General features: G+C 39.6%; 1 protein-coding gene across 10 annotated transcripts in view; it reads right to left on the bottom strand.

Moving 5' to 3' along the window:
* The window catches only part of SPIDR (scaffold protein involved in DNA repair), a 502,324-nt gene that overhangs the window by 307,740 nt on the left and 168,864 nt on the right, over positions 1 to 25,720 (bottom strand). For 9 of the 10 annotated variants that reach the window (XM_008000554.3, XM_008000557.3, XM_008000556.3 and 6 more), the window contains one exon: positions 18,680 to 18,780. The exons of the other annotated variant lie outside the window; for it this stretch is intronic. In XM_008000554.3, the coding sequence (XP_007998745.3) occupies positions 18,680 to 18,780 (101 nt within the window). The remainder of the gene's footprint in view (positions 1 to 18,679; positions 18,781 to 25,720) is intronic. 10 annotated transcript variants of the gene reach the window in all.

Below are 25,720 nucleotides of genomic sequence, written 5' to 3'. Positions count from 1 at the left end.
AAATACAAATAATACATTCCAAAATCAAATCCAAATGACATTTTATCTATTCACTGTATTATACCATTTTTTCATTAACATGCACTAAAAACTTCAATTGTATTTACTTGTTTATATTGTTTTTTCTTTTGAGAAGTTACAACTACACCTAATTTTACCAATGATTCTCAAACACACAGCACTGATATGCTCCCATAAGTATTCAGTAAGTGAATACCTGTTAAATTATTGTGTTATTAATGATTGGTAAACCAAAATTGTAATTTCTGAGTAAATCTTATAAGATGCCATTAGGTTCATTTCACAGATAACTTCAGGATAAAATTCATAAAGCTGTAAGCAGGAGATCCTGATTATAATACCTAAAAATACGAATTCTGGAGAAATTCACACATTTATCCTACAAACAGCACAATTCATTTTTGTTTAAAATGTATGCTCCCCCATAAAATTTTAAGTCATCTGGAAATGATGAATAGACACATTTCTTTACCACAACCGCTTACTAAACTGTAAACAATTGTGCTTTCACTTCTTGATTCCACATTTTTTGCCTTTTCACCCAGTTTAAAATATTCTTCTCCAAAAGCCACAATTATTCTAAGCATGAAACAGAAATCTGAAACCCAACTCTTAAAAAAAACCCAAAAACAAAAAAGTAGACAAGACTGACCAGGCGATCAGAATGTTTTCACAATCCCCAGTGATGACAGTAGTCAAAGTCTAGTTGAGCACCTCTGCCTCCAGGGTCACAGTGTCACAGTGACCCCACCTCCCACTGGGCATGTCGCTGTGACTCATTCTGTAGGAATAGCCTGTTCTGTTCTGTAGAAGGTGAGTGGGCAATGAAATGTCCAATTTTAAAAGAAATTCCAAGTAAGAATAAAGCATATAAAGGCTCTAGAAAAGCAACAGATCCCTAAGTGAAGATAAGCCAGACAACAGGGGTGTATTATGGATTGAATGTTGGCGTACCCTCAAAATTCCTATGTTGAATCCCTAACCTTCAGTCTGGTTGTATTTGGAGATGGGAGCTCCAAGGAAGTAACTGAGGTTAAATGAGGTCATAAGGGTAGCCTGATCTGACAGGCTTAGTCTCCTCATAAGAGACAGCACCAGAGGACTTCTTTCCATGCACACACACGGGAAAGGCTCTGTGAGCACATAGCAAGAAGGCGGCTGCCTAAAACCAGTACGAGGGCTCTCACTAGGACCCCACCACGCTGCGCCCTGGCTACCAGCCTCTAGCACTGTGAGAAAGAACTGTCTGCTCTTTACGTCACAGTCTGTGGGATTTTGTGATCAACTAGCCTGAGCTGAGACGGGACAATGCAATACATACAGGACCGCCCAATACACACACTGACACTGATGACCAGCCATGCCTTCCACTCTGAGTACCCAGAATACAAGTTCTTCTTTCTTGAAAACTTCTTTATTTAAAACACCTTATTTCATACAACTATAGATGATAATTTTGGCTCAGAAAATAGGATTAAAATGGAGTCCAGTAATCACACTGAAAACGTTTAAAAGGTCATATAGCTAATGACAAAGTACAGAAATAGATATTTAAGTATTTCTATTTTTATGAATGTGGCATCAACTGAGAAACAAATGTGTTGGGAAAAACTGCAATAATCCAATGTTAAAATAGCAAGTTACTAATTATGGGTGGACACTATAATCCTCCTAAACCTACCTTTAAACCATCCCGGGGAATGCCAGGAGCACGTGGGCATCCGGCCTCCCCTACCACGAGGCCAACACACTGAATCTTTGTAGCACAGAGAGTTCAAAATATGTTTACTCAGTCCAGGGCGTCCCCACTGTCACTTTATCCTTGATTCTTAAACTCTAACATCAATCCAGCCCCTGCCATAATGACTATCAATAAAGGACATTCTAACGAACAACTTTTAATTTATCCTAAGTCGGGTGGAAACAGGCAAAACCTATGATGAACCAGAACAAGGCATGTCCAAATGGAGCATGGCAAATTCCTAACTCCTAGACACAAGGAGGTGTGTCTTGCTGCCAACTTCCCATGGCATTTCAACAAATGGGTAGGGAAGAGAAGAAAAAGGAGAAGAGAAATTAGCTTGAGGATTAAAATAGATAGTGTAGTAACAAAAACATAGAGTGACCACTACCGTGAAGTGCCTCTCCTGAAAGGTGTGCAGAAGACCAGAGAGCACCAGTGCTGGGAAGGCTCATGGGCATCAGACACAAAAGACACAAAAGTTAAAAGACACAAAGTAAAAAGCACTCTGAGAGAGAATTTCACATGGGAATAACAGACAAGGCAGGGGAAAACAGCAATACCAAATTTAAAAAGTGGAAATAACCCAAGGTTTAACAAAGTCACCCTTTCTGAATAAAAAAACTGCAGCACAGATGAAGTAACCCACATAGGCCTTCAGCCCTGGCCAAGTGGACCAGAACCAACACTGCCTGATGAGGGCCATTTCTGCACGCTGATGCCATGTTGTAACATTTTTAAATTACTGGGCATGGCTCAGGGATGCCCTATATATCTTTGTAGCTCTTTGTGCAGTTCTTATTTGCTTATATTTTGGGGAATTAACTGTATTAACTACAGGATGCTGGAAGTATAGTTACAAACAAATCATTAAGAGATAAAAGTGTACGTCTTAGGCCTGGTGCCCAGCTTATCCCATGAAAGCCACGGCTTTGACCCATGGAGATATTGCATGCCGTGCACACGGAGGTGGGGGGTCACTGAAAGGGGGCAGAGAGAAATGAGTCCAAGGCAGCTGGGCTGAGTGTGTAAACAAAGAATGTTATGTAAAAGAGTTTACAGGAAATGAAGCTTTGTCCCATGGACACCGGACAGTCAATGAAAACGTCTTAAAATAGGAGGGTAATAGTATCAGTTTTGCCTCTTAGGATGATAATCCTGATAGGGTGAACATAAGGGAAGGTTGGTGGCAGGGAGACCAGGTGGAGCCTGACAGGGCAATCCTGGCACAGAATAGGGGCCTGAGCACAGGTGGTAGCAAATGGGGTAAATGAGGGGATCTGCTTGAGAGATGACTCTGAAGTGGAATCATCATCTGAACCTGGGGAGCAGATGGATTGAAAACATGTCTGAGAGTCCAGGTGCAATGGCTCATGCCTGTAATCCCTGCACTTTGGGAAGCTGAGACAGGCGAATCACCTGAGGTCAGGAGTTCGAGACCCGCCTGGCTGGTATTTTTTGTAAAAATACAAAAAAATTAGCTGGCTATGGTGGCGAGCATCTGTAACCCGGGCTACTCAGGAGGCTGAGATGGAAGAATTCCTTGAATCCGGGAAGCACAGGTTGTAGTGAGCAGAGATTGCGCCATTGCACTCTAGCCTGGGTGACAGAGCAAGACTCCATCTCAAAAACAAAAACAAAAACAAAAAACAGAAAACTTGTTAGAGAAAGCCCAAAGACTGCTGAGTTAACAGGCAAGGCAAGGCAAGGCAAGGCAAGGGGCATACTGGGTCTGAGGTGTGCAGGACGCTCCAGTGCAGGTGGACCAGGGCAGGGCCGCGAGATCCAACAGAACAGAGGCTGGGTTTTGGAAGCAGCCATGAAGGTCACCGAGTACCAAGGAAGGGCACATGGAACAAGAACTAAAGAGGCATAGGCAGAAGCCTGAGGAGCCCATGTTGAAGTAGCACACAGCTAAGAGTATGCAAAGAATACAGGGAAACGAGCACAGAAGGCAGAAAACCAAGGAGTGCTGTCCTTGAAGCTGAGGAAGACAGGTAACAGGCCATGCATGTGCTGCAAGGAGGCAGCACTCAGAAAGATAACGATTTCCGCACACTGCTGGAAATGAGGCTGTGCAGTACTACAATAGAAGAAGAGTGAATGCGGGCCACAGGCTACTCTTTCAAATCATTCTCACAACACAAAAGTTTCCATTTTTTTTCAACTTCATAAGGAATTTTACTAACCCAAGAACTTGTTTATTCCATCTGCCAGCCAAGAACTTTTTTATTCCATCCCTATATTATAATGGAAAAAAAAATTTACCATCTGGTCAGAAAAATAACAAGTACTGAATGATAAGCAGCGATCCATTCTAGGATCACCTTCCCAGCATTCTAGGATCACCTTCCCAGAAGATCTTCACCAGGGGCTGCGCAGAGCATGGATGCCTGCCTTGCGACCCGCACCCTCTGTAGCAAGCTGCAAGAAAGAGAAGGAGAAATCCAGTCTGGGCTTGTGCATTCCAACAGGCTTCTCAAGACAAGAGGTTCCCAATGCAAAACCTAGAACCCTTTTGAAAATAAAAGTGAGTTGAAGAAGTTTGGAAAACCAGATTAGTGAAAGGTTAAGATGGCATACACAACATTTCATAGCATGGAAAAATGCTAGCATGATTCCAAACCAGGCTGGAGACTCAAAATGACAACATGTTGAGCAAGCAAAAGAAAATGCTCCCTTGCCAATATCAATACTTTTTCTAAGGCCAAAAACAGGGTTTTCAATGTATAGATAATCTTCATCATAAACAATGTCCCAATTTAACCCTATGAATGAATTTTTATTTATCAAGCCACATACGGAAATCAACAAGTTTCAACAGGAAACATGTTTCACCCACTATATATTTAGAGTAGACTAACTTTGCAGTCTTATTTTTGGATCACTTACAACACAGTAGAAAGAAAGAACCTCTTAAACTTCAGGTCTATGAGAAACCAATTTTAAAACTGTAGAACTACATTTTTCTTTTCATGGAAAAAGAAATGGAGAAAGTACAGATGAAATAAATCCAATGGGAATCCAAATGCATCATTTAATTCTGTGGTATTACTGAATCTCACTTCATAGTTCTTTAGGTATGAAAATTCACAAGAAATAATGTATTTCTAGGAACAAAGGTACAAATGAAGACAGCTAAAGAGTGGCAGATACGTTAGCTGGGGAACTGAGTATGGTATTAAGTACCCCTTCCTCTATTTCTTAGGTCCCACCATTATTTTTAGTAAGATTATCAAATAACTTGGCATTATTAAATTCTAATAAGAACTCTTTACTGTTCTGTTAATACACACTTAAAACGATCACAAGAAATTATGATATTTTCTGACATGGAATCACACCTCTAACAGTAGACAAACTAGTATCACAGTTTGTTTCCTGACTTGAACAGTTCAGCCTCAGTATTCACACAAAATCTTCTGGCCCATGACTACAAAGAACAATACTAAATATCACTGCTGCACTGAAACGTGGGTAAGGATATAACAGAGGGAAAAATAAAGCTTGAACACTAGTTGGCTTTGTGGTTTTATTGGTCAGAGGGAAGCTGGAGATAACCCAGAGTCAGCTCCCCTGACCCCAGAGGAAAGGGGATATAAGAAAAGGAACGGAAGCAAAACCTCTCTGGCCAAATCAGAGCTGACCCATGCTGAGTGGGCACTGGCAGTATCCCTTCAACTGAAACACAGGGAGGGAGAAGACAATGTAGCAAAGAAGTTTAAGGACAAATTTTAAATGACTTTTTAAAAGATGCTGACCTACAAAATTAACAACCCTTCTTTAAATCATGTTATTCACATTTCTTAAATCTAAAAAAACAAATTATTTTTAATAATGTTTCATATTACATAAAAAAATCCCCAGAGAAACTAAAGATTTTAAAGGCATAAAATATTGCCAAGAATTGGCTAAATAAGCAGCTCATCATACACCTACCTTTACTGGGTTTAAATATTTAATACTAGGAGACTTAGATTAAATCATGTGTATTTTCTAACACTTATTTTTTAATTAAATAAAGGGATCTTATTTTACCAGCTGAGTTGCTTTGGTAGGAATGACCAATCTACCATTTTTTACCCCAAGTTAAGCTTTAATTATTGGAAAATACTGCATCAAGAAAATTAGTGAAATCTTATAGACATCCACGTATCTACACAGGATTCTTTGTGCATTCTCCTGCTAACATCAGTTTCTGTATAGAAATTGCTGATCCCAGGCCAGGCATGGTGGTTCGTGCCTATAATCCCAGTACTTTGGGAGGCCAAGGCAGATAGGTCACTCGAGGTCAGGAGTTCGAGACCAGCCTGGCCAACATGGTGAAACACCATTTCCACAAAAAAACATAAGCTGGGTGTGGTGGCGCATGTCTGTAATCCCAACTACTAAGGAGGCTGAGACGGGAGAATCACTTGAACCCGGGAGGCAGAGGTTACAGTGAGCTGAGATTGTGCCACTGCATTCCAGCCTGGGGTGACAGAGTGAGACCGTGTCTCAAAACAAAAAGCATAAAGAAATTGCTGACCCCAACTTTCCTTCTTCCTCTCCCAGCCACTCAAGTGGTGACCCTGGACCACAACCCCATCTCAGGGGCCCCCAGCCTCAGAGGAGTTCCTGGAAGCAGTAAGAAACAGGTGGGGGACCAGATTTCTGGCTACACACTTGCGACAAGACTGAGGAAACCCCACTCTGTGGGCTACACTGTGGGGCACCACATCCACTGCTCCTGAGGTAGCCTGAGGGTCAGGGCCGCCCCAGCCTCCCCATTCCCCTGCATCTGGTGCACAGAGACACTTATGTAAGGTTCACACAGGTAACAAGGAGGGTGCAGAAGTATTGGAGATTACATACCAAGCCTGTCAGGCTGGTGACAGATAATCTTGTCCAAGGAAAAAGGATCACTACACTCTTCATTCTGGAAAACGACTGTACTACAAAAACCAGTCTTGTTACTGAATTTTTCACTTCTTGACGAAGTATAATTTTTTAGTACTTCATAAGTAAAATTCAGGGTGGAGTTTTCTATCACTTCACATCTATCTCCCTATAATGGTAAGAACAACATTTGATTCTGACAAATTTCTTCTTTCGTAAAGGCATATTAAAAAAAAAAACCCTGTCCCAACCCTTTTCCAATGGTAATCCTTGTTAACTGCTTCTGACATTTTATATTTATAGTATTTATAATATTTACGAATATTTCCAAACCATTATATAATGTGAAGAAAGTCTAAAAGCATGAGAAGTGTCCAGGAGTGTTATCCTGAGTATTAATCTTAATCATCAGAACATGGAAATAGTATTTGATTTCAGTTTCTCTTGAAATTGTATAAATACAATATTATTCAATGAGTAAGTCATCACAGTTTTTCTCCTTTACAAATCCTAAGAAATAATACTTTATCTCTTAGGCTTTGTTTCTTTCTTCTGATTCTTCAAAACATACTTCAATAAATGGAAAGTTACAGATGTCCTTGCCATGGTCTGAATGTGTCCCCCAAAGTTCATGTGTTGGAAGCTTAATCTCCAAAGCAACAGTGTTGAAAGGTGATCTTTAAGAGGTGATAAGACCCTGAGGCTCTGCCCTCATGGATTAATGCCATTATCATGGAAGTTGGTTCCTCATTAAAGGATGAGTTCTACCACCTTCCCCTCCCTCTCTCACACTTGTTTTCCCTTCCAGTGAGTTGGGTATCAGGCTTCCCAGCCTCTAGCCATGTGAGAAACAAATTTATCAATTATTCAGTCTGTGGTGTTCTATTATGGCAATACAAAACAGACTAAGACAGTTATCAAAACATCTTCAAGTATAAAATATGGTTTTGCTTCCTTCTAAAGAATGAAAGTTTAATATCTTAAAAAAGGAAGCAAGGAAAAATGAATTATAATGTTATGATGGAATGAGACAGTTCTGTCAGTGATGATAATCTACTTGTTGCTTAATAAATACTGAATGAAAGTAGTAAGGAATAAAGTAAAAAAAAAAAAAAGATTAGCTAAAATATTATAGCCATTTGGCAAGAAAAAATAAAAAGACACAATGCATCAATTTACAATATTGCTGTAGTGAGTTAAAAAATACTGAACAGAAAACCATCTATTTCTATTCTATTATTATTCTTTTTTTTGAGACCAGGTCTTGCCTTGTCGTCCAGGCTGTAGTACAATGGTATGATCTCAGCTCACTGCAAACTCCACTTACCGGGTTCAAGTGATTCTCCTGCCTCAGCCTCCCAAGTAGCTGGGATTACAGGCGTGTGCACCACCATGTCTGGTTAATTTTTTTTTTTTTTTGTATCATAGTACAGACGGGGTTTCACCATGTTGGCCAGGCTGGTCTTGAACTCCTGACCTCGTGATCTGCCTGCCTCAGCCTCCCAAAATGCTGGGATTACAGGTGTGAGCCACCATGCCCAGCTCATTTCTATTATTTAAGTACTGGTAGTAATACGGGCACTTTCTATATAACACTTGTTAAGCTGTATATCTGTGTTTTCTGTAGTTTCTTATATTTCAATACAAAATGGTAATTCAATAAAAGCAAATATTCACACGGCAAAGGTACTCCTAAACCGAAATTTTGTCCCACCCTCAATTTTCCAAAGGTTTAAGTTGTACTCACTTTTTACTGTGTGAATATAATGTATACTAAATAAAGTGCTTCTTACTGAACTTCAATAATAACCTAAAGAAATCTTTCAAATATAATAATCTTATACAATAAAAAAATTTAAAATATGGAATATTTAAAATCTGTTACATAAAATATAATTTTTCTAGCAAGAACAAATAAATAAGAAAACTTCCACCATCCCAAAACTGTTTAGGCACCTCATACTGATATTCTGGCTCATAAACTATACAGAGGTTATGGTTACCCACTGTAAATATGAAGCTCACTTTCATAGCCTGTTCTGCACAGCTCCCACCACAACCATGCAGACTTTACCAACCTGTCCTGATTTTCTCTCTCTCTGCTTGTCATCCATCTAGTCCACTAAAGAGAAGGTCTAAGGGTGCAGTGACCAGATCTTGCTTATTCAGTGTGTCTTTAGAGCCCAGCAAGGAGTCTGGCACACTGGAGGCCCCTGCTGAGCAACTACTGAGTAAATGAATGAGACCTGCCAACTTGGTATCTGTGACCCTCACTTCCCACTATCCTATCTCCACCACCAGATATAGGGACCAGTAAAGCATTTACTTCATACAACAAGAATAAACACAGAAATATGAGCATATACAAAATTTTCCTCTGTATGACTGAAAAACACCGAGAATATTACTTGGTTGTTTACCCTCTATAATACAATTTAAATAAGAATCATTGTTTTTAAATTAGCTAGTGGACATGATCTTAAATTTCAAAAATAAAGTATCTTGCTTAAGAATAGGCAGCTAAAGGCTGGGCAAGGTGGTTAATGCCTGTAATTCTAGCACTTTGGGAGGCCGAGGCAGGCTCTACTAAAAATACAAAAATTAGCCAGGTATGGTGGCGGGCGCCTATAATCCCAGCTACTCAGGAGGCTGAGGCACGAGAACTGTCTGAACCCAGGAGGCAGAGGTTACAGTGAGCCAATGCTGCACCACTGCATGCCAGTCAGGACAACAGAGCAAGACCTTTCCCTTTCCCCCAAAAAATCTCATCATGAAAAATAATTTATCTGAAGTCCATCAATTTCTTTGTTACCACTTGTTCTTTTTTCTTTACTCTCTTCCTGTAAAACACAGCAAGTTTTTTTGCATTTAAGAACATATAAGGGTCCAGGTGCAGTGGCTAATGACAGTAATTTCTAATGCATTGGGAGACTGAGAAGGGAGGTTACCTTGAGGCCAAGAGTTCGAGACCAGCCTGGAAAACATAGCAAGACTCCATTTCTATAGAGAAAAACAATTTATTTTTTATTTTTTTTATTTTTTGAGATGGAGTCTCACCCTGCCACCCAGGCTGGAGGTGCAGTGGTGTGATCTCGGCTCACTGCAAGCTCCACCTCCTGGGTTCATGCCATTCTCCTACCTCAGCCTCCCGAGTAGCTGGGACTATAGGCGCCTGCCACCACACCTGGTTAATTCTCTGTATTTTTTTTAGTAGAGATGGGGTTTCACCATGTTAGCCAGAATGGTCTCGATCTCCTGACCTCGTGATCTGCCTGCCTTGGCCTCCCAAAGTGCTGGGATTACAGGCGTGAGCCACCGTGCCCGGCCAAAAAAAATTTTTTTTTTAAAACAGCTGGGTGTGGTGGCATGTGCCCGTAGTCCCAGCCACTCTGGAGGTTGAGGTGGGAGGAGCCCTTGAGCCCAGGAGCTTAAGGCTGCAGTGGGGAATTGTGATGGTGCCACTGTACTGCCTGGGCAACAGAGGGAGACCCTACTGAAAAAGATAAAAGAACATTTGTAACTACTTTTAGTTTTAAAAACTATGATATCAAACATATTGTGAAAATATTTGTCATACTGTTATTAAACAGATCGAACAAGGGAGCCAGGGTGCAACCACTGCTGCACTCACATCTCCTGAACTCAGTTCCACCCAGACCTGCCCCCAAAACAACTGGGCTATGAACATGGGCCACCAAGTTAGGCTGCCCAGTGTAAATCCGGCTCTGCTACCCACTGGCAGGCACACAGGCTGTACTCATCCATATTCTCCTGTGTCTGCATTGTCCTCATCTCTAAAGTAAGGAGAGCAGGACCTAACTGGAAGGGTAATTGTGGTTAATGTACATGCACAATGCTTTGAGTATCATTTAGTAATCACTGCTCACCATCATGCAGATAATGAGCAAAGCAATGTTGGGAAACTGTTTCCTCTTTTAAAAAAAGGAAAATACAATGATTCCTGAAGATAAACAGAACATATTTTCCCCTTGCCTCTATAGCTGTCCATTCTCTATGCCATAGCTACATTCTAAAGTGCAGGTTTCCAAGGCATCACCTTGGAAGTGAAATCCAGCCAAGGCCTTTGGAAGTGAAACCCAGCTCTGTGTGATCTGGGCTCCCCTGCCTACCCCATGCTATGTCATCAAATCGTTCTCTGCAAGGCCTTTGTGTGCAACACCTATGCTTTTCGTTGCTCTTTTTTTTTTTTTTTCTTTTCAGACAGGGTCTTGCTCTGTTGCCCAGGTAGGAGTGCAGAGGTGCGATCTTGGCTCACAGCAACTTCTGCCTCCCAGGTTCAAGTGATTCTCATGCCTCAGTTTCCAGAGTAGCTGGAATTGTAGGCATGCACCACCACACCTAGCTAGTTTTTTTTTTTTGTATTTTTAGTACTTTTTCGCCATTTGGCCAGACCGGTCTCAAACTCCTGGTCTCAAGTGATCAGCCTGCCTCAGTCTCCCAAAGTGCTGGGATTACAGACATGAGCCACTGTGCCTGGCTCTCGCTGCTCTTTTTTTTTTTGAGACAGAGTCTCGCTGTGTTGCCCAGTCTGGAGTGCAGTGGTACAATCTCGGCTCACTGCAACCTCCACCTCCCGGTTCAAGCGACTCTCCTGCACAGCCTCCTGAGTAGATGGGATTACAGGCGCCCACAACACACCCAGCTAATTTTTGTATTTTTAGTAGAAACGGGGTTTCACCATGTTGGCCAGACTGGTCTTGAACTCCTGACCTTGTGATCCACCCACCTCGGCTTCCCAAAGTGCTGGGATTACAAGCACAAGCCACCATGCCCGGCCTTTGGCTGCTCTTTTAAAGCCAAGCTTAATACCTTCTCAGTGTATCACAAAGAATCTTGAGATGTATGTCTTTTATACTGAAATGTACTAGAAGGGACCAACAAGGAAGAAAACATCGATTGTCATTAAAAGTTACAAGTAGGAGTTATAAAACAGCCCAGCAAAGTCAGCTATCCAGGAGGGAAGAAAGGAAAAATTGACATCCACATACCAAAGATGTTAAAAATAAAATTTCTTAAGCCTAGAAAGATGTGTTAGAATTCACTGAAATATTTGGTATTCATATGCATTTTTTAACGTAACAAAACAACATGCCCTTACCAAAACACCTGACAATTATACTCTTGATCATTTATCCCAAAAAAATAAAAACACGTTCACTCAAAAACTGGTACACAAATGTTCACAGCACCTTTTATTTGTAATGACTCAAATATGGAAACAACCCAAAGGCCCTTTAGTCAACAAATAGTTCAACAAACTGTGGCACATTCATACCAGGGAATACTACTCAGCAATATGGAGTGGGTTATTGACATACACAACAACTTGGATAAATCTCCAGGGAATTATACTGAGTGAAAAAAGCCAATCCTAAAAGGTTATAAACTATATTATTCCATTTCTGTAATTTATTTTATTTTTTGAGACAGAGTCTTGCTCTGTCGCCCAGGCTGGAGTGCAGTGGTATGATCTCAGCTCACTGCAACCTCTGCCTCCTGGGTTCAAGTAATTCTCTGCCTCAGCCTCCTGCGTAGCTGGGATTACAGGTGCCTGCCACCACACCTGGCTAATTTTTGTATTTTTAGTAGAGGCAGGGTTTCACCATGTTGGCCAGGCTGGTCTCTAACTCCTGACCTTGTGAGCTGCCCGCCTTTGTGGGCATTACAGGCGTGAGCATTTCTTAGATGACAAACTATGTGCTGGGATTACAGGCATGAGCATTTCTTAGATGACAAACTATGGAAATGTTAAACAGATTAGTGGCTGCAAAGCATCAGGGAGGAGAATGGGAAAGAGGTGACTGTGGCTATAAAGGGTGGCTCGAGAATCCTTGTGGTGATGGACCCTTCTGTGTCTGGACTATGTGACAGTCATATGAATCTACACAAGTATCTTAGCCCATCTTGGCTGCTATAACAAAAAACCAGAGCTGTGTGGCTTCGAAGCAACAGAAATTTGTTTCTCACAGTTCTGCAGGCTGGGAAGTCCAAGATCAACACTCTTGCAGATTCTGTGTCTAGTGAGGACTTCCATTCTCACAGATGGATTCTTCTTGCTGTATCCTCACATGGTGGAAGGACGAGCTAGCTCTCTAGGGTCTCTTCTAATTCCCTGCATGAGGGCTCCACCTCATGACCTAATCACTTTCCAAAAGTCTTACTTACCTCCTAATACCATCAAATTGGGGATTAGGTTTCAACATATGAATTTTGGGAGGATACAAAAATTCAGACCACAGTAACAGGTGATAAGACTACATAAAACAAAAAATAGACACACAAGTAAATACATGTAAAATTGGTGAAATCTGAACAGGGTCAATGGACTGTATCGGAGATCACCATCCTGGCTGTCCTGTCATTCCACAGTTATAAAAGATGTCATTACTGGGGGCATGGTACAAGGGATCCCTCAGTATTATTTCTAACTGCCTGTGAATCTACAATTATTTTTAAATACAAAGTGTTTTAAAAGGGCAGAAGAGGCTGGGCATGGTGGTTCACGCCTGTAATCCCAGCACTCTGGGAGGCTGAGGCAGGTGGATCACGAGGTCAGGAGATTGAGACCATCCTGGCTAACATGGTGAAACCCCTTCTCTACTAAAAATACAAAAATATTAGCAGGGCGTGGTGGTGGGCGCCTGTAGTCCCAGCTACTCAGGAGGCTGAGGTAGGAGAATGGTGTGAACCCGGGAGGCGGAGCTTGCAGTGAGCCGAGATCGCGCCACTGCACTCCAGCCTCGGTGACAGAGAATTCATCTCAAAAAAAAAAAAAAAAGAGCAGAATAATGTGTTAGAGACATTCAAACATTTTAAATCATTTGATCATTTATCCCAGAAAAATAAAAACATATGTTCACTCAAAAACTGGTATACAAATGTTCACAGCACGTTTTATTTGTAATGACTCAAATATGGAAACAACCCAAAGGCCCTTCAGTCAACGAACAGTTCAACAAACTGTGGCACATTCGTACCATGGAATACTACCCAGCAATATAAGGGAGTGGGATACTGACATACACAATAACTTGGATAAATATACCGACAAAAACATACCTCTCAACCATGGGGTAATTAAATAATAATGCTCCCCAAATGGAAGACACGTGGAAAGAAAGATCTCAAGCTAAATCATTATAATCTACAGATCAATTCTGTAAACCATAATTTCTCATCTCTGGAGATAAATAAGGAGAATCTTAGTTTGACACGCTACACTTGATATCTAGAACAAAATTTAAGAAATGATATTGTAAGGAACATTCCAAATAAGCTGTTTTGGTTATGAGACAAACAAAAAAATCACCTTTTTCTCCCTTCATTCTGGACCACCAGTCACACACGTTTAACTTGGTACTTTTCTATCCAGACAAGCAGAAGACACTCTGTCAACTACGACAATTTGATCAATTCACTACAGTGAGTAACCGGGATGACAATGTCTAGTGATTTCTATATATATTAATATCAATAATTAAGAATACAATCTGCCACTTCCCATCAAAATCATAAGACTTTAGGACATCCTATACAGTTCCACAATTTACACAGTCTCTGCAACCTTCAAACCTATGTCCTATGCTTCATCAATTAGTGCTGTCCCAAGAATGTGATACAGACTTATATTTTGAAAGATTTTTTCCAAAGAAAAACATTTGTATTAACATTTCTAATTTTGCTAATTCCTTAATCCCTTGTCTTCTCAAACCTAACTTTCTCCAGCCCAAACAGATTAACTAATGAAGGTCTGTAGAGATTAGCAAATAAGAACTTGGACTTGACAGTTCAAATCTGGGCTTAGTCATCTATAGCATATACTCAACCTACAGTTTTTTCATCTGGAAAATAAGGAAAGCAAACTCCTTTAGAAGATTACTTTGCATACTAAATGATTTAATACGTAGTAAGCCTTCAGCATTGTGCCCACCAACATCAAACCTCTAAATTTGATACAACAATAAGGATCATGTTGAAGGGGGAAAGAGGACAGATAGAATCCAAACTATTTAAGAATTTATGATCCAATTCAAAGTTTGCCCATGTTTTGCTCCTACTTGGAAGATATTTACAATTTGTCAAGACTATAATAACATCAGCAAAATTCAAGACAGCTACCTTAACTAAACACACAAAGTCCAATTTCGACTATTTGGTTATTCCCCACTAGTAATATCAAGAGGAAACTGGGAGAGGAATAAAATGATTATTTTCATATGGCAGAAGAGTGGCAGGGTTCGAAAGAGCATGGCCCTGGGAACCAGGAGGCCTACTTTTGGCCCTGTCTCTTCTTTGGCTAGATAATCAGAGCAAGTCACCTCCCTACCCTAGGCAATCCGCCAAAGAGGGGCTCAGACTGGAAGGTCTCTAAGAGTCCTCACAGAATTAGCATTCCATCTCCTCATGTGGAAAAAGGAAACAAAAGTGCTGCATGAATGCCAATGCAGCAGCAAATGATGTCTTCAGGTCTGGCCTTTTAGGCCTCTAGTAGCCAGAGTCTTGTGTGCCACACTCCTCTTTTCCATCTGATAGCTCACCATCCACCATAACCCAATACAAAACTAATGTTAAAACTAAGAACTGAAAGTGGCCTTCCTGAAACCCAGTAATGCAAATATTTATATACAGTTGAAAGAAATTCAAGCTTACCATTCTCTCTTATCATTACTTCAAAAGAAGGGAAGCAAAAGAAGGAGGAGCCATTTGAGAATTTAAGTGTCAAGGAAATATTTTTCTGGTTCAAGTAGAACAAAAGAAGTTTATAATGCATAGAACCCCAAACTAAATTGAAAGCAATGAGTGACACACAGAAACTATTTACAGATGGAGGGAGGTAGATTATAAGAGACAGTGGTCACTCCAGTTCAAGGTCATTCACATTTGAGAGGTTAAATATACACATGCAAATACTGATAAATAGGAGAACATGAAGAATCACTGAAAGACTAAAATGAGATAACATACTGCAGAATTACAAATAGTTCCTGCTGATTTTTATTAAATAACTCCAGAAATAAAATAATCAGGAGTTAAGGATATGGCTGGTAGTGTGTTACTGACTGTAGCCCATGTTGGGCAGAGTGATTAGGATGATTTCAAGTAGGGACTCCTGTCTCTACTAGATCAATGAAAGTCATTTTGGGCATTTCTGGTAAAATATTGGAAAGAAAGCATTTTTTTTTATTGGACTTGAAGCAGAGAGTTACCACATAGAGAACGACTGCCAGCCTTTTCAAAACCAATATGCCTGAAGCATGGTCCCTGTGGCATTCAATTACAAGTACCATTAAATTATTTTTTGTGCTTAAGTCAATGTGCTATTAAGACTTCCCTACATAATAAGACCAGGAAACCTTTATCTTTGCCTGGCCTTCAGGGTGGTCAAATGAGTTGTAAAGATTATTATTAAATGTCATAATCATTAACATAAAAAAAACTCCAAGAAACAAAGTCATAAGTGTAACAATGGACTGACCCACAGATATGTATAGAAGAAAAAGTGACTGGGCGCGATGGCTCACAACTGTAATCCCAGCACTTTGGGAGGCTGAGGTGGGTGGGTCACCTGAGGTCAGGAGTTCGAGATCAGCTTGGCCAACATGGCGAAACCCCGTCTCAACTAAAAATACAAAAATTAGCCAGGCATTATGGCAGGCACCTGTAATCCCAGCTACTCGTGGGGCTGAGGAGAAGAATCACTTGAACTCAGGATGCGGAGGTTGCAGTGAGCCAGGATCGCGCCACTACACTCCAGCCTGGGTGATAGAGCGAGACTCTGTCTCAAAAAAATAAATAAATAAAATAAAATAAGAAAAGAAAAAGTATTCTTGGGTCATACGTATTAGGTCATCCTGGTACATATATATGTACTTCATATTACAGTACTTTAATACAAGAATGTTAGAGAAGGCAATTGCCAAGTGACAGCTGGGAAAGGATTTTTTTGTATTTTTTAAGAGACAGGGTCTTGCTGTATCACGCAGGCTGGTGTGCAGAGGTGTGATCATAGCTTACTGTAACCTAGAACTCCTAGGCTCAAGCGATTCTCCCATCTCAGCCTCCCGAGTAGTTAGGACGTTTGTAACGTGTGCCACCACATATAGCTAATTTTTACATTTTTGCAGAGAACAGGTTTTACTACATCGCCCAGGCTGGTCTTGAACTCTTGGCCTCAAATGATCCTCCTGACTTGGCCTCCCAAAGCATGGAGATTACAGGCATGAACCACCACACCTGGCCTCAGAAAGGATTTTAAAAGGAATAAATGAGATAAGAATTGAAAAGTCTTCTAAAGAAATGTGTAATATAATAGTTGAGAACATAACAGTTGAGTGATCTATTTAGTAGAATATATTATTGGGAATGGGGGGATCAACTCTAAGAATAATGTTTCTTATATTCTAGCATGTGCAAAACTCACCTGGGAGCCTATTAAAATGTATATCCCAATGATCCCCCAGGAAAGACTAATAATAGTTGGTTTGGAATTCATGACTGTGCCCACACCTACCCATCCCCCAACTCCAGATGGAGGGAACACACAGGAAAAAACCACCAAATCAGCACTGTTTAGGAGGAGAGGAGGCTTTTCTAGACATGTGGAATCTTTTCAATATCAAGCAATTTGTTGAAAAACAAGAGTTTTCAGCCATTAGACCTTGCAAGAATAAACTCATCTCTTGGAATAATTTCTGAAACCTGTAAGACACCTGAAAAAAAGAGTCAGTTTTCAGAGTACAAGTCCTTGACATCCATGATTAAGTTTATTCCTAAGTATTTTATTATTATTTTTTTTTGAGACGGAGTCTCACTCTGTCGCCAGGCTGGCGTACAGTGGCACGATCTTGGCTCACTGAAGACTCCGCCTCCTGGGTTCAAGCGATTCTCTTGCCTCAGCCTCCCAAGTAGCTGGGACTACAGGCGTGCAGCACCATGCCCAGCTAATTTTTATATTTTTAGTAGAGATGGGGTTTTACCATGTTGGCCAGGATGGTCTCGATCTCTTGATCCACCTGCCTCGGCCTCCCAAAGTGCTGGGATTACAGGCGTGAGCCACCATGCCTAGTCCCGCATTTCATTCTTTTTGATGTTATTGTAAATGAGACTGTTTTTTCAATTTCCAATAGAAAAGAAAATATCTCATTATTAACATACAGAAATTTCATTGGAAATGCAATTGATTTTTGTATGTTGATTTTTAATCCTGCTACTATGCTGAATTCATTTATTAGTTGTAACTTTTTTTTTTTTTTGGCAGGGGCTGGGGGTCTTATAGGGTTTTCTAGATATAAGATCATGTCATCTGCAAACAGAGATAACTTTACCTCTTGCTTTCCAACTTAGATATCTTTTATCTCTCTTTCTTGACTAAGTGCTCTGGCTACAGAAGCAGAAACTGCAATGGTGGCTGCCAATAGGGAGGTATTCATCAAAGGGTACAAAGTTTTGATTATATAAGATAAATCAGTTCTAGAGATCTGCAGTACAGTATCGTGTCTATAGTTAACATACTGTATTGTATTCTTAAAATTTTGCTAAGAGGAGCTGGGCATGGTGGCACAAGCCTGTGGTCTTAGCCAGTCGGAAGGCTGAAGTGAGAGGATTTGCTTGAGCCCAAGAGTTTGAGGCTACAGTACACTATGATTATGTCACTACACTCCAACCTGGGCAACAGTGAGACCGTGTCTCTAAATAATGAAATAAAATAAAATAAATTTTGCTAAGAGGGTAGAGTGCTCTTAATGATAAGAATAGAACAAAACTTTTGGAGGTCAAGGGTACAGATTTATAGCACAGATTGTAGTGACGGTTTCATAAGAGTATACTTATTTTTAAACTCATCAAGTTATATATATTAATGATATATAGTTTTTGTATGTCAAAATTAGAATATTGGAAAAACAAATTTTTTAAAAAGTCATGAAAATATTAACAATCAACTTCATGTATTTTAATGTAAGAATTCTTTTAACTAAAATATTTATTTACACATTGTCTCAGGTACCCACACAGCCTTACCTGAAAGTGTCTTTTGGTAAGAAATACATTGATGTCTCCACAAAGAAATAGCAGATCTCTCTCGATTCTGCAGTCCATTCAGTCTTTCTGCTAGTCCACCTCTGTTTAACGAATTATAATGTACTAAATTTAGTTAAAAGGAAAACTTCAGAATATTTGGAACATTTATATTGTATAACCCCCAACCAGAGACAAACAGATAAAACATGCAAAATTTTAATGCATATTTGTTACCACATTCTCTTCCTAGAGGCCATATCCTCATAAGTCAGTTTTTTGTTTTCTTAGAACCTTGGTGTTCTGATTCCTAGAAATATGGGCTAATACTATGTCCTAAAAATATCATATTCTTGGAAATATGATAGCTAGATATCAGTTTACCTCTTTTTCTATTCTTTCTTAGTTCACTTATTCAATCCTAAAACAAGTACTGCTTACTTACCACCTGCTATATGCTGGCACCTAGCACTTCGTTAGGTACCAGGGACACAAGGACAGCTATGAGTGCTGCCATGGAGGTGGGAAAGCTCCCAATGAGCTCAGCAGATGGGAGCAAACAAAGAATTGTAAAGTGGGCTCAGAGTTCCAGTCAAGAATAACCTTGCCAACTGTTGACAGAACACTCAAATAAGAGCACTTGGGTAGGGGTCCCTGATTTGGACTCCAGAGATATTTGAGTATCAATCGAAAACACACAGCAAGGATACCAATGTTATAAAAAAGAAAACTTCCATGTGCAGCAGAAAGACAATTTATAATGATAGATATGTAGGCACTGCAGAAGAGCATTAACCTATCAATGAACACATATACTCACTGAGATATATTTATGCTTATAAATATATAGGTGAATGTAAATTACAAATATAAGTAAATACATATATATGTAGAGAGAAAGAGAAGTTATCAACTCCTAACATAACTATAATATCAAGAAAAATCAAGATCAGTTGTTAATTACCACTATAGCTACATGCTATATAGGTTATCAATGTATTATCTCATAAGTTTATTATCTTATTACCAATTCATTAATCATTTCACATTATCTTTATTCAAATAATATCCCTTTGAGGCAGAAAGAAGAGATATCAATACCCACTGCACAGACGATAAAACCAGAATTTAGAGAGAGATTAAGAAACTTCTCCAACATTACATAACTAGCCAGATGAGGAACAAGATGTTAAAACCAGAATGGACTTAGCACACCATGTGGCATTTAGTAAACTTTCAAAAAATGCCCACAATTGGTGTAACTGTTTTTGTTATGTTTTTTACTTGCAGCCTATATATAGCTCTTTCAATTATGATGGAAATATTTTAATAATATATAATATTGCTAGTATTAATACCTATAGAAAAACCTAGTATGTTTTCCTATAGGTTATTATTTCTGAATGACCTTGTGAGTAGCACATGTAACAGAAAAAAAGTTAAAACCTCTTATACTCAGAAATATGCCAAGGCACCTCTACATGTCAACCTCTACTTCCTATTAAGCCCTTCTTCATATCATTGTTTACATTAAGTAACTCGTTTATGCTTCCCCTTTACACAATACTGTGAAGTAGGTACTGTTATTATTCCATTTTATAGATGACAAACTGAGGCACCAAGATGTTAAACATCTGTCCAAGGTTAAATGTCTAATGAGTGGTATAGCTGGATGCACGCCTAGGCAGTCTGGCTCCAGAGTCCAAACTCATAGTCTTGAAAATATACTTAGAACCTCTTAAACAGTATTATTTAAAATGATATGCATAATAAATACAAGAAGCAAACGCTGTATTCTTTGCCCAATTATCTAGATAATTATTTGCCAAATGTTGCTTTTCAATGCTGTGACCTTACAGAAAAAAAAAAGGCAAAATGAACTCTGAAAATAGTATCTGGTTAAACTCAAGCCTAGAACCTCGTAAGAAAACTGTGGAGATTACAGGACAAAAGGTAAAAGCAACAGTAAACATATGCACAGGAGCTCTCTACACATAGCGGTATCTGGAGCCCTCAGATAAAATCTGCATCTCCAGCTGAGTTTGGCCATTAGGGACTGTCCTGCAGGGAGTTCGGATCAGATGCACTTGAACTTAAGATAAGAAACACCATGTCCTCCAGTTAACAATTCTATTTCTAGTAAAAAACCTATCTCATGTTAAAAAAATTAAGTCATACCAAAAGTTCAGGAAGGCCCTACCATCTATATCCAAATTAATTCTTTTGAACGTAGCCAGACAAGTTATTTATAAAGGCCAAACTCCAACAGAATAAAAATATGACGAAGGCACTGAGCAAGTTAAGATATCCTAATTATCTTTTCTATAAAATTAACAGATTGGAAACCTATCTCAAAAGATTACTGGTATCAATTTGACATTGGTAAACATTTCTACAAAATCAATATGGAGAATTAAAGAAGGATAAAGATTCAAAAATATTCCAACTCATTTCTAGTCAAGATATTTTTAATAAGCTCTACAACCAGATAAAGAATAAACAATTAGAATGACTGTAAATACAGTATTTTCAAGTTTTGCTTTTATTTTTATTTATTTTTATTATACTTTAAGTTCTAGGGTACATGTGCACAATGTGCAGGTTTATTACATATGGATACATGTGCCATGTTGGTGTGCTGCACCCATTAACTCGTCATTTACATTACGTATTTCTCCTAATGCTATCCATCCCCAATTCCCCCACCCCACGACAGGCCAAGGTGTGTGATGTTCCCCACCCTGTGTCCAAGTGTTCTCATTGTTCAACTCCCACCTATGAGTGAGAACATGCGGTGTCTGGTTCTCCGTCTCTGTGATAGTTTCCTCAGAATGATGGTTTCCAGCTTCATCCCATGTCCCTACAAAGGATATGAACTCATCCTTTCTTATGGCCACATAGCACTCCATGGTTTATATGTGCCACATTTTCTTAATCCAGTCTTATCACTGATGGACATTTGGGTTGGTTCCAAAACTTTGCTATTGTGAACAGTGCTGCAATAAACCTACATGTGCATGTGTCTTCATAGCAGCATGATTTAGAATTCTTTGGGTATACACCCAGTAATGGGATGGCTGGGTCAAATGGGATTTCTAGTTCTAGATCCTTGAGGAATTGCCACACTGTCTTCCACAATGGTTGAACTAGTTGACAGTTCCACCAACAGTGTAAAAGCGTTCCTATCTCTCCACATTGCTCCAGCACCTGTTGTTTCCTGACTTTTTAATGATCACCATTCTAACTGGTGTGAGATAGTATCTCATTGTGGTTTTGATTTACATTTCTCTGATGGCCAGTGATGATGAACACTTTTTTGTATAAGGAGTAAGGAAGGGATCCAGTTTCAGCTTTCTACATATGGCTAGCCAGTTTTCCCAACACCATTTATGAAATAGGGAATCCTTTCCGCATTTCTTGTTTCTGTCAGGTTTGTCAAAGATCAGATGGTTGTAGATGTGTAGTATCATTTCTTTCTTTTTTTTTTTTATACTTTAAGTTCTACGGTACATGTGCACAATGTGCAGGTTTGTTACATAGGTATACATGTGCCATGTTGGTGTGTTGCACCCATTAACTCGTCATTTACATTAGATATCTCTCTTAATGCTATCCCTCCCTTTCCCCACAATAGAACCCAGTGTGTGGTGCTCCCCTTCCTGTGTCCAAGTGACCTCATTGTTCAATTCCCATTTATGAGTGAGAACATGCGGTTTTTAGTTTTCTGTTCTTGCGATAGTTTGCTGAGAATGATGGTTTCCAGCTGCATCCATGTCCCTACAAAGGACAGGAACTCATCCATTTTTATGGCTGCATAGTATTCCATGGTGTATATGTGCCACATTTTCTTAATCCAGTCTGTCACTGATGGACATTTGGGTTGATTCCAAGTCTTTGCTATTGTGAATAGTGCCGCAATAAACATACGTGTGCATGTGTCTTTATAACAGCATGATTTATAATCCTTTGGGTATATACCCAGTAATGGGATGGCTGGGTCAAATGGTATATCTAGTTCTAGATCCTTGAGGAATTGCAACACTGTTTTCCACAATGGTTGAACTAGATTACAGTTCCACTAGAAGTGTAAAAGTGTTCCTATTTCTCCACATCCTCTCCAGCACCTGTTGTCTCCTGACTTTTTAATGATTGCCATTCTAACTGGTGTGAGATGGTATCTCATTGTGGTTTTGATTTGCATTTCTCTGATGGCCAGTGATGATGAGCATTTTTTCATGTGTCTGTTGGCTGTATGAATGTCTTCTTTTGAGAAATGTCTGTTCATATCCTTTGCCCACTTTTTGATGGGGTTGTTCATTTTTTTTCTTGTAAATTTGTTTGAGTTCTTTATAGGTTCTGGATACTAGCCCTTTGTCAGATGAGTAGATTGCAAAAATGTTCTCCCATTCTGTAGGTTGCCTGTTCACTCTGATGGTAGTTTCTTTTGTTGTGCAGAAGCTCTTTAGTTTAATGAGATCCCATTTGTCAATTTTGGCTTTTGTTGTTGTTGCTTTTGGTGTTTTAGACATGAAGTCCTTGCCCATGCCTATGGACTGAATGGTATTCCCTAGGTTTTCTTCTAGGGTTTTTATGGTATTAGGTCTAACATTTAAGTCTCTAATCCATCTTGAATTAACTTTCGTATAAGGAGTAAGGAAAGGATCCAGTTTCAGCTGTCTACTTATGGCTAGCCAATTTTCCCAGCACCATTTATTAAATAGGGAATCCTTTCCCCATTTCTTGTTTTTCTCAGGTTTGTCAAAGATCAGATGGCTGTAGATGTGTGGTATTATTTCTGAGGGCTCTGTCCTGTTCCATTGGTCTGTATCTCTGTTTTGGTACCAGTACCATGCTGCTTTGCTTACTGTAGCTTTGTAGTATAGTTTGAAGTCAGGTACTGTGACGCCTCCAGCTTTGTTCTTTTGGCTTAGGATTGTCTTGGCAATGCGGGCCCTTTTTTGGTTCCATATGAAATTTAGTTTTTTTCCAATTCTGTGAAGAAAGTCATTGGTAGCTTAATGGGGATGGCATTGCATCTATAAATTACCTTGGGCAGTATGGCCATTCTCACAATATTGATTCTCCCTATCCATGAGCATGGAATGTTCCTCCATTTGTTTTTGTCCTCTTTCATTTCACTGAGCAGTGGTTTGTAGTTCTCCTTGAAGAAGTCCTTCACTTCCCTTGTAAGTTGGATTCCTAGGTATTTTACTGTCTTTGAAGCAATTGTGAATGGGAGTTCACTCATGATTTAGCTCTCTGTTTGTCTGTTATTGGTGTATAGGAATGCTTGTGATTTTTGCACATTGGTTTTGTATCCTGAGACTTTGCTGAAGTTTCTTATCAGTTTAAGGAGATTTTGGGCTGAGATGATAGGGTTTTCTAAATATACAATCATGTCATCTGCAAACAGGGACAATTTGACTTCCTCTTTTCCTAATTGAATACCCTTTATTTCTTTCTCTTGCCTGACTGTTCTGGCCAGAACTTCCAACACTATGTTGAGTAAGAGTGCAGAGGGAGGGCATCCCTGTCTTGTGCCAGTTTTCAAAGGGAACGCTTCCAGTTTTTGCCCATTCAGTATGATATTGGCTGTGGGTTTTTCATAAATAGCTTTATTATTTTGAGATACGTCCCATCAATACCTAGTTTATTGAGAGTTTTTAGCATGAAGGGCTGTTGAATTTTGTCAAAGGCCTTTTCTGCATCTATTGAGATAATCATGTGGTTTTTTGTCTCTGGTTCTGTTTATATGCTGGATTATGTTTACTGATTTGCACATGTTGAATCAGCCTTGCATCCCAGGGATGAAGCCCACTTGATCATGGTGGATAAGGTTTTTGATATGCTGCTGGATCCGGTTTGCCAGTATTTTATTGAGGATTTTTGCATCGATGTTCATCAGGGATATTGGTCTAAAATTCTCTTGTTGTGTCGCTGCCAGGATTTGGTATCAGGATGATGTTGGCCTCATAAAATGAGTTAGGGAGGATTCCCTCTTTTTCTATTGATTGGAATAGTTTCAGAAGGAATGGTACCAGCTCCTCCTTGTACCTCTGGTAGAATTCAGCTGTGAATCCAGCTAGACTGGTAGACTATTAATTATTACCTCAATTTCAAAGCCTGCTATTGGTCTATTCAGGGATTCAGCTTCCTCCTGGTTTAGTCTTGGGAGAGGGTAAGTTTCCAGGAAATTATCCATTTCTTCTAGATTTTCTAGTTTATTTGCGTAGAGGTGTTTCTAGTATTCTCTGATGGTAGTTTGTAATTCTGTGGCGTCAGTGGTGATATCCCCTTTATCATTTCTTATTGCATCTATTTGATTCTTCTCTCTTTTCTTCTTTATTAGTCTTGCTAGCGGTCTATCAATTTTGTTGATCTTTTCCACAAACCAGCTCCTGGATTCAGTGATTTTTTAGAGGGTTTTTAATGTCTCTATCTCCTTCAGTTCTGCTCTGATCTTAGTTATTTCTTGCCTCCTGCTAGCTTCTGAATGTGTTTGCTCTTGCTTCTCTAGTTCTGTTAATTGTGATGGTAGGGTGTCAATTTTAGATCTTTCCAGCTTTCTCTTGTGGGCATTTAGTGCTATAAATTTCCCTCTACACACTGCTTTAAATGTGTCCCAGAGATTCTGGTACTGGGACATGAGTATCACTTGATTTCACTGTGGTTGGAGAGACAGTTTGTAATAATTTCTGTTCTTTTACATTTGTCGAGGAGTGCTTTACTTCCAACTATATGGTCAATTTTGGAATAAGTGTGATGTGGTGCTGAGAAGAATGTATCTTCTGTTGATTTGGGGTGGAGAGTTCTGTAGATGTCTATTAGGTCTGCTTGGTGAAGAACTGAGTTCAGTTCCTGGATATCCTTGTTAACTTTCTGTCTCCTTGATCTGCCTAATGTTGACAGCGGGGTGTTAAAGTCTCCCATTATTATTGTGTGGGAGTCTAAGTCTCTTTGTAGTTATCTAGGGACTTGCTTTATGAATCTGGGTGCTCCTGTATTGGGTGCATATATATTTAGGATAGTTAGTTCTTTTGCTGA

The sequence above is a fragment of the Chlorocebus sabaeus genome, chromosome 8 (assembly GCF_047675955.1).
Source record: "Chlorocebus sabaeus isolate Y175 chromosome 8, mChlSab1.0.hap1, whole genome shotgun sequence".
Lineage (NCBI taxonomy): Eukaryota > Metazoa > Chordata > Mammalia > Primates > Cercopithecidae > Chlorocebus > Chlorocebus sabaeus.
This window is presented reverse-complemented; position numbering and strand designations above follow the sequence as displayed.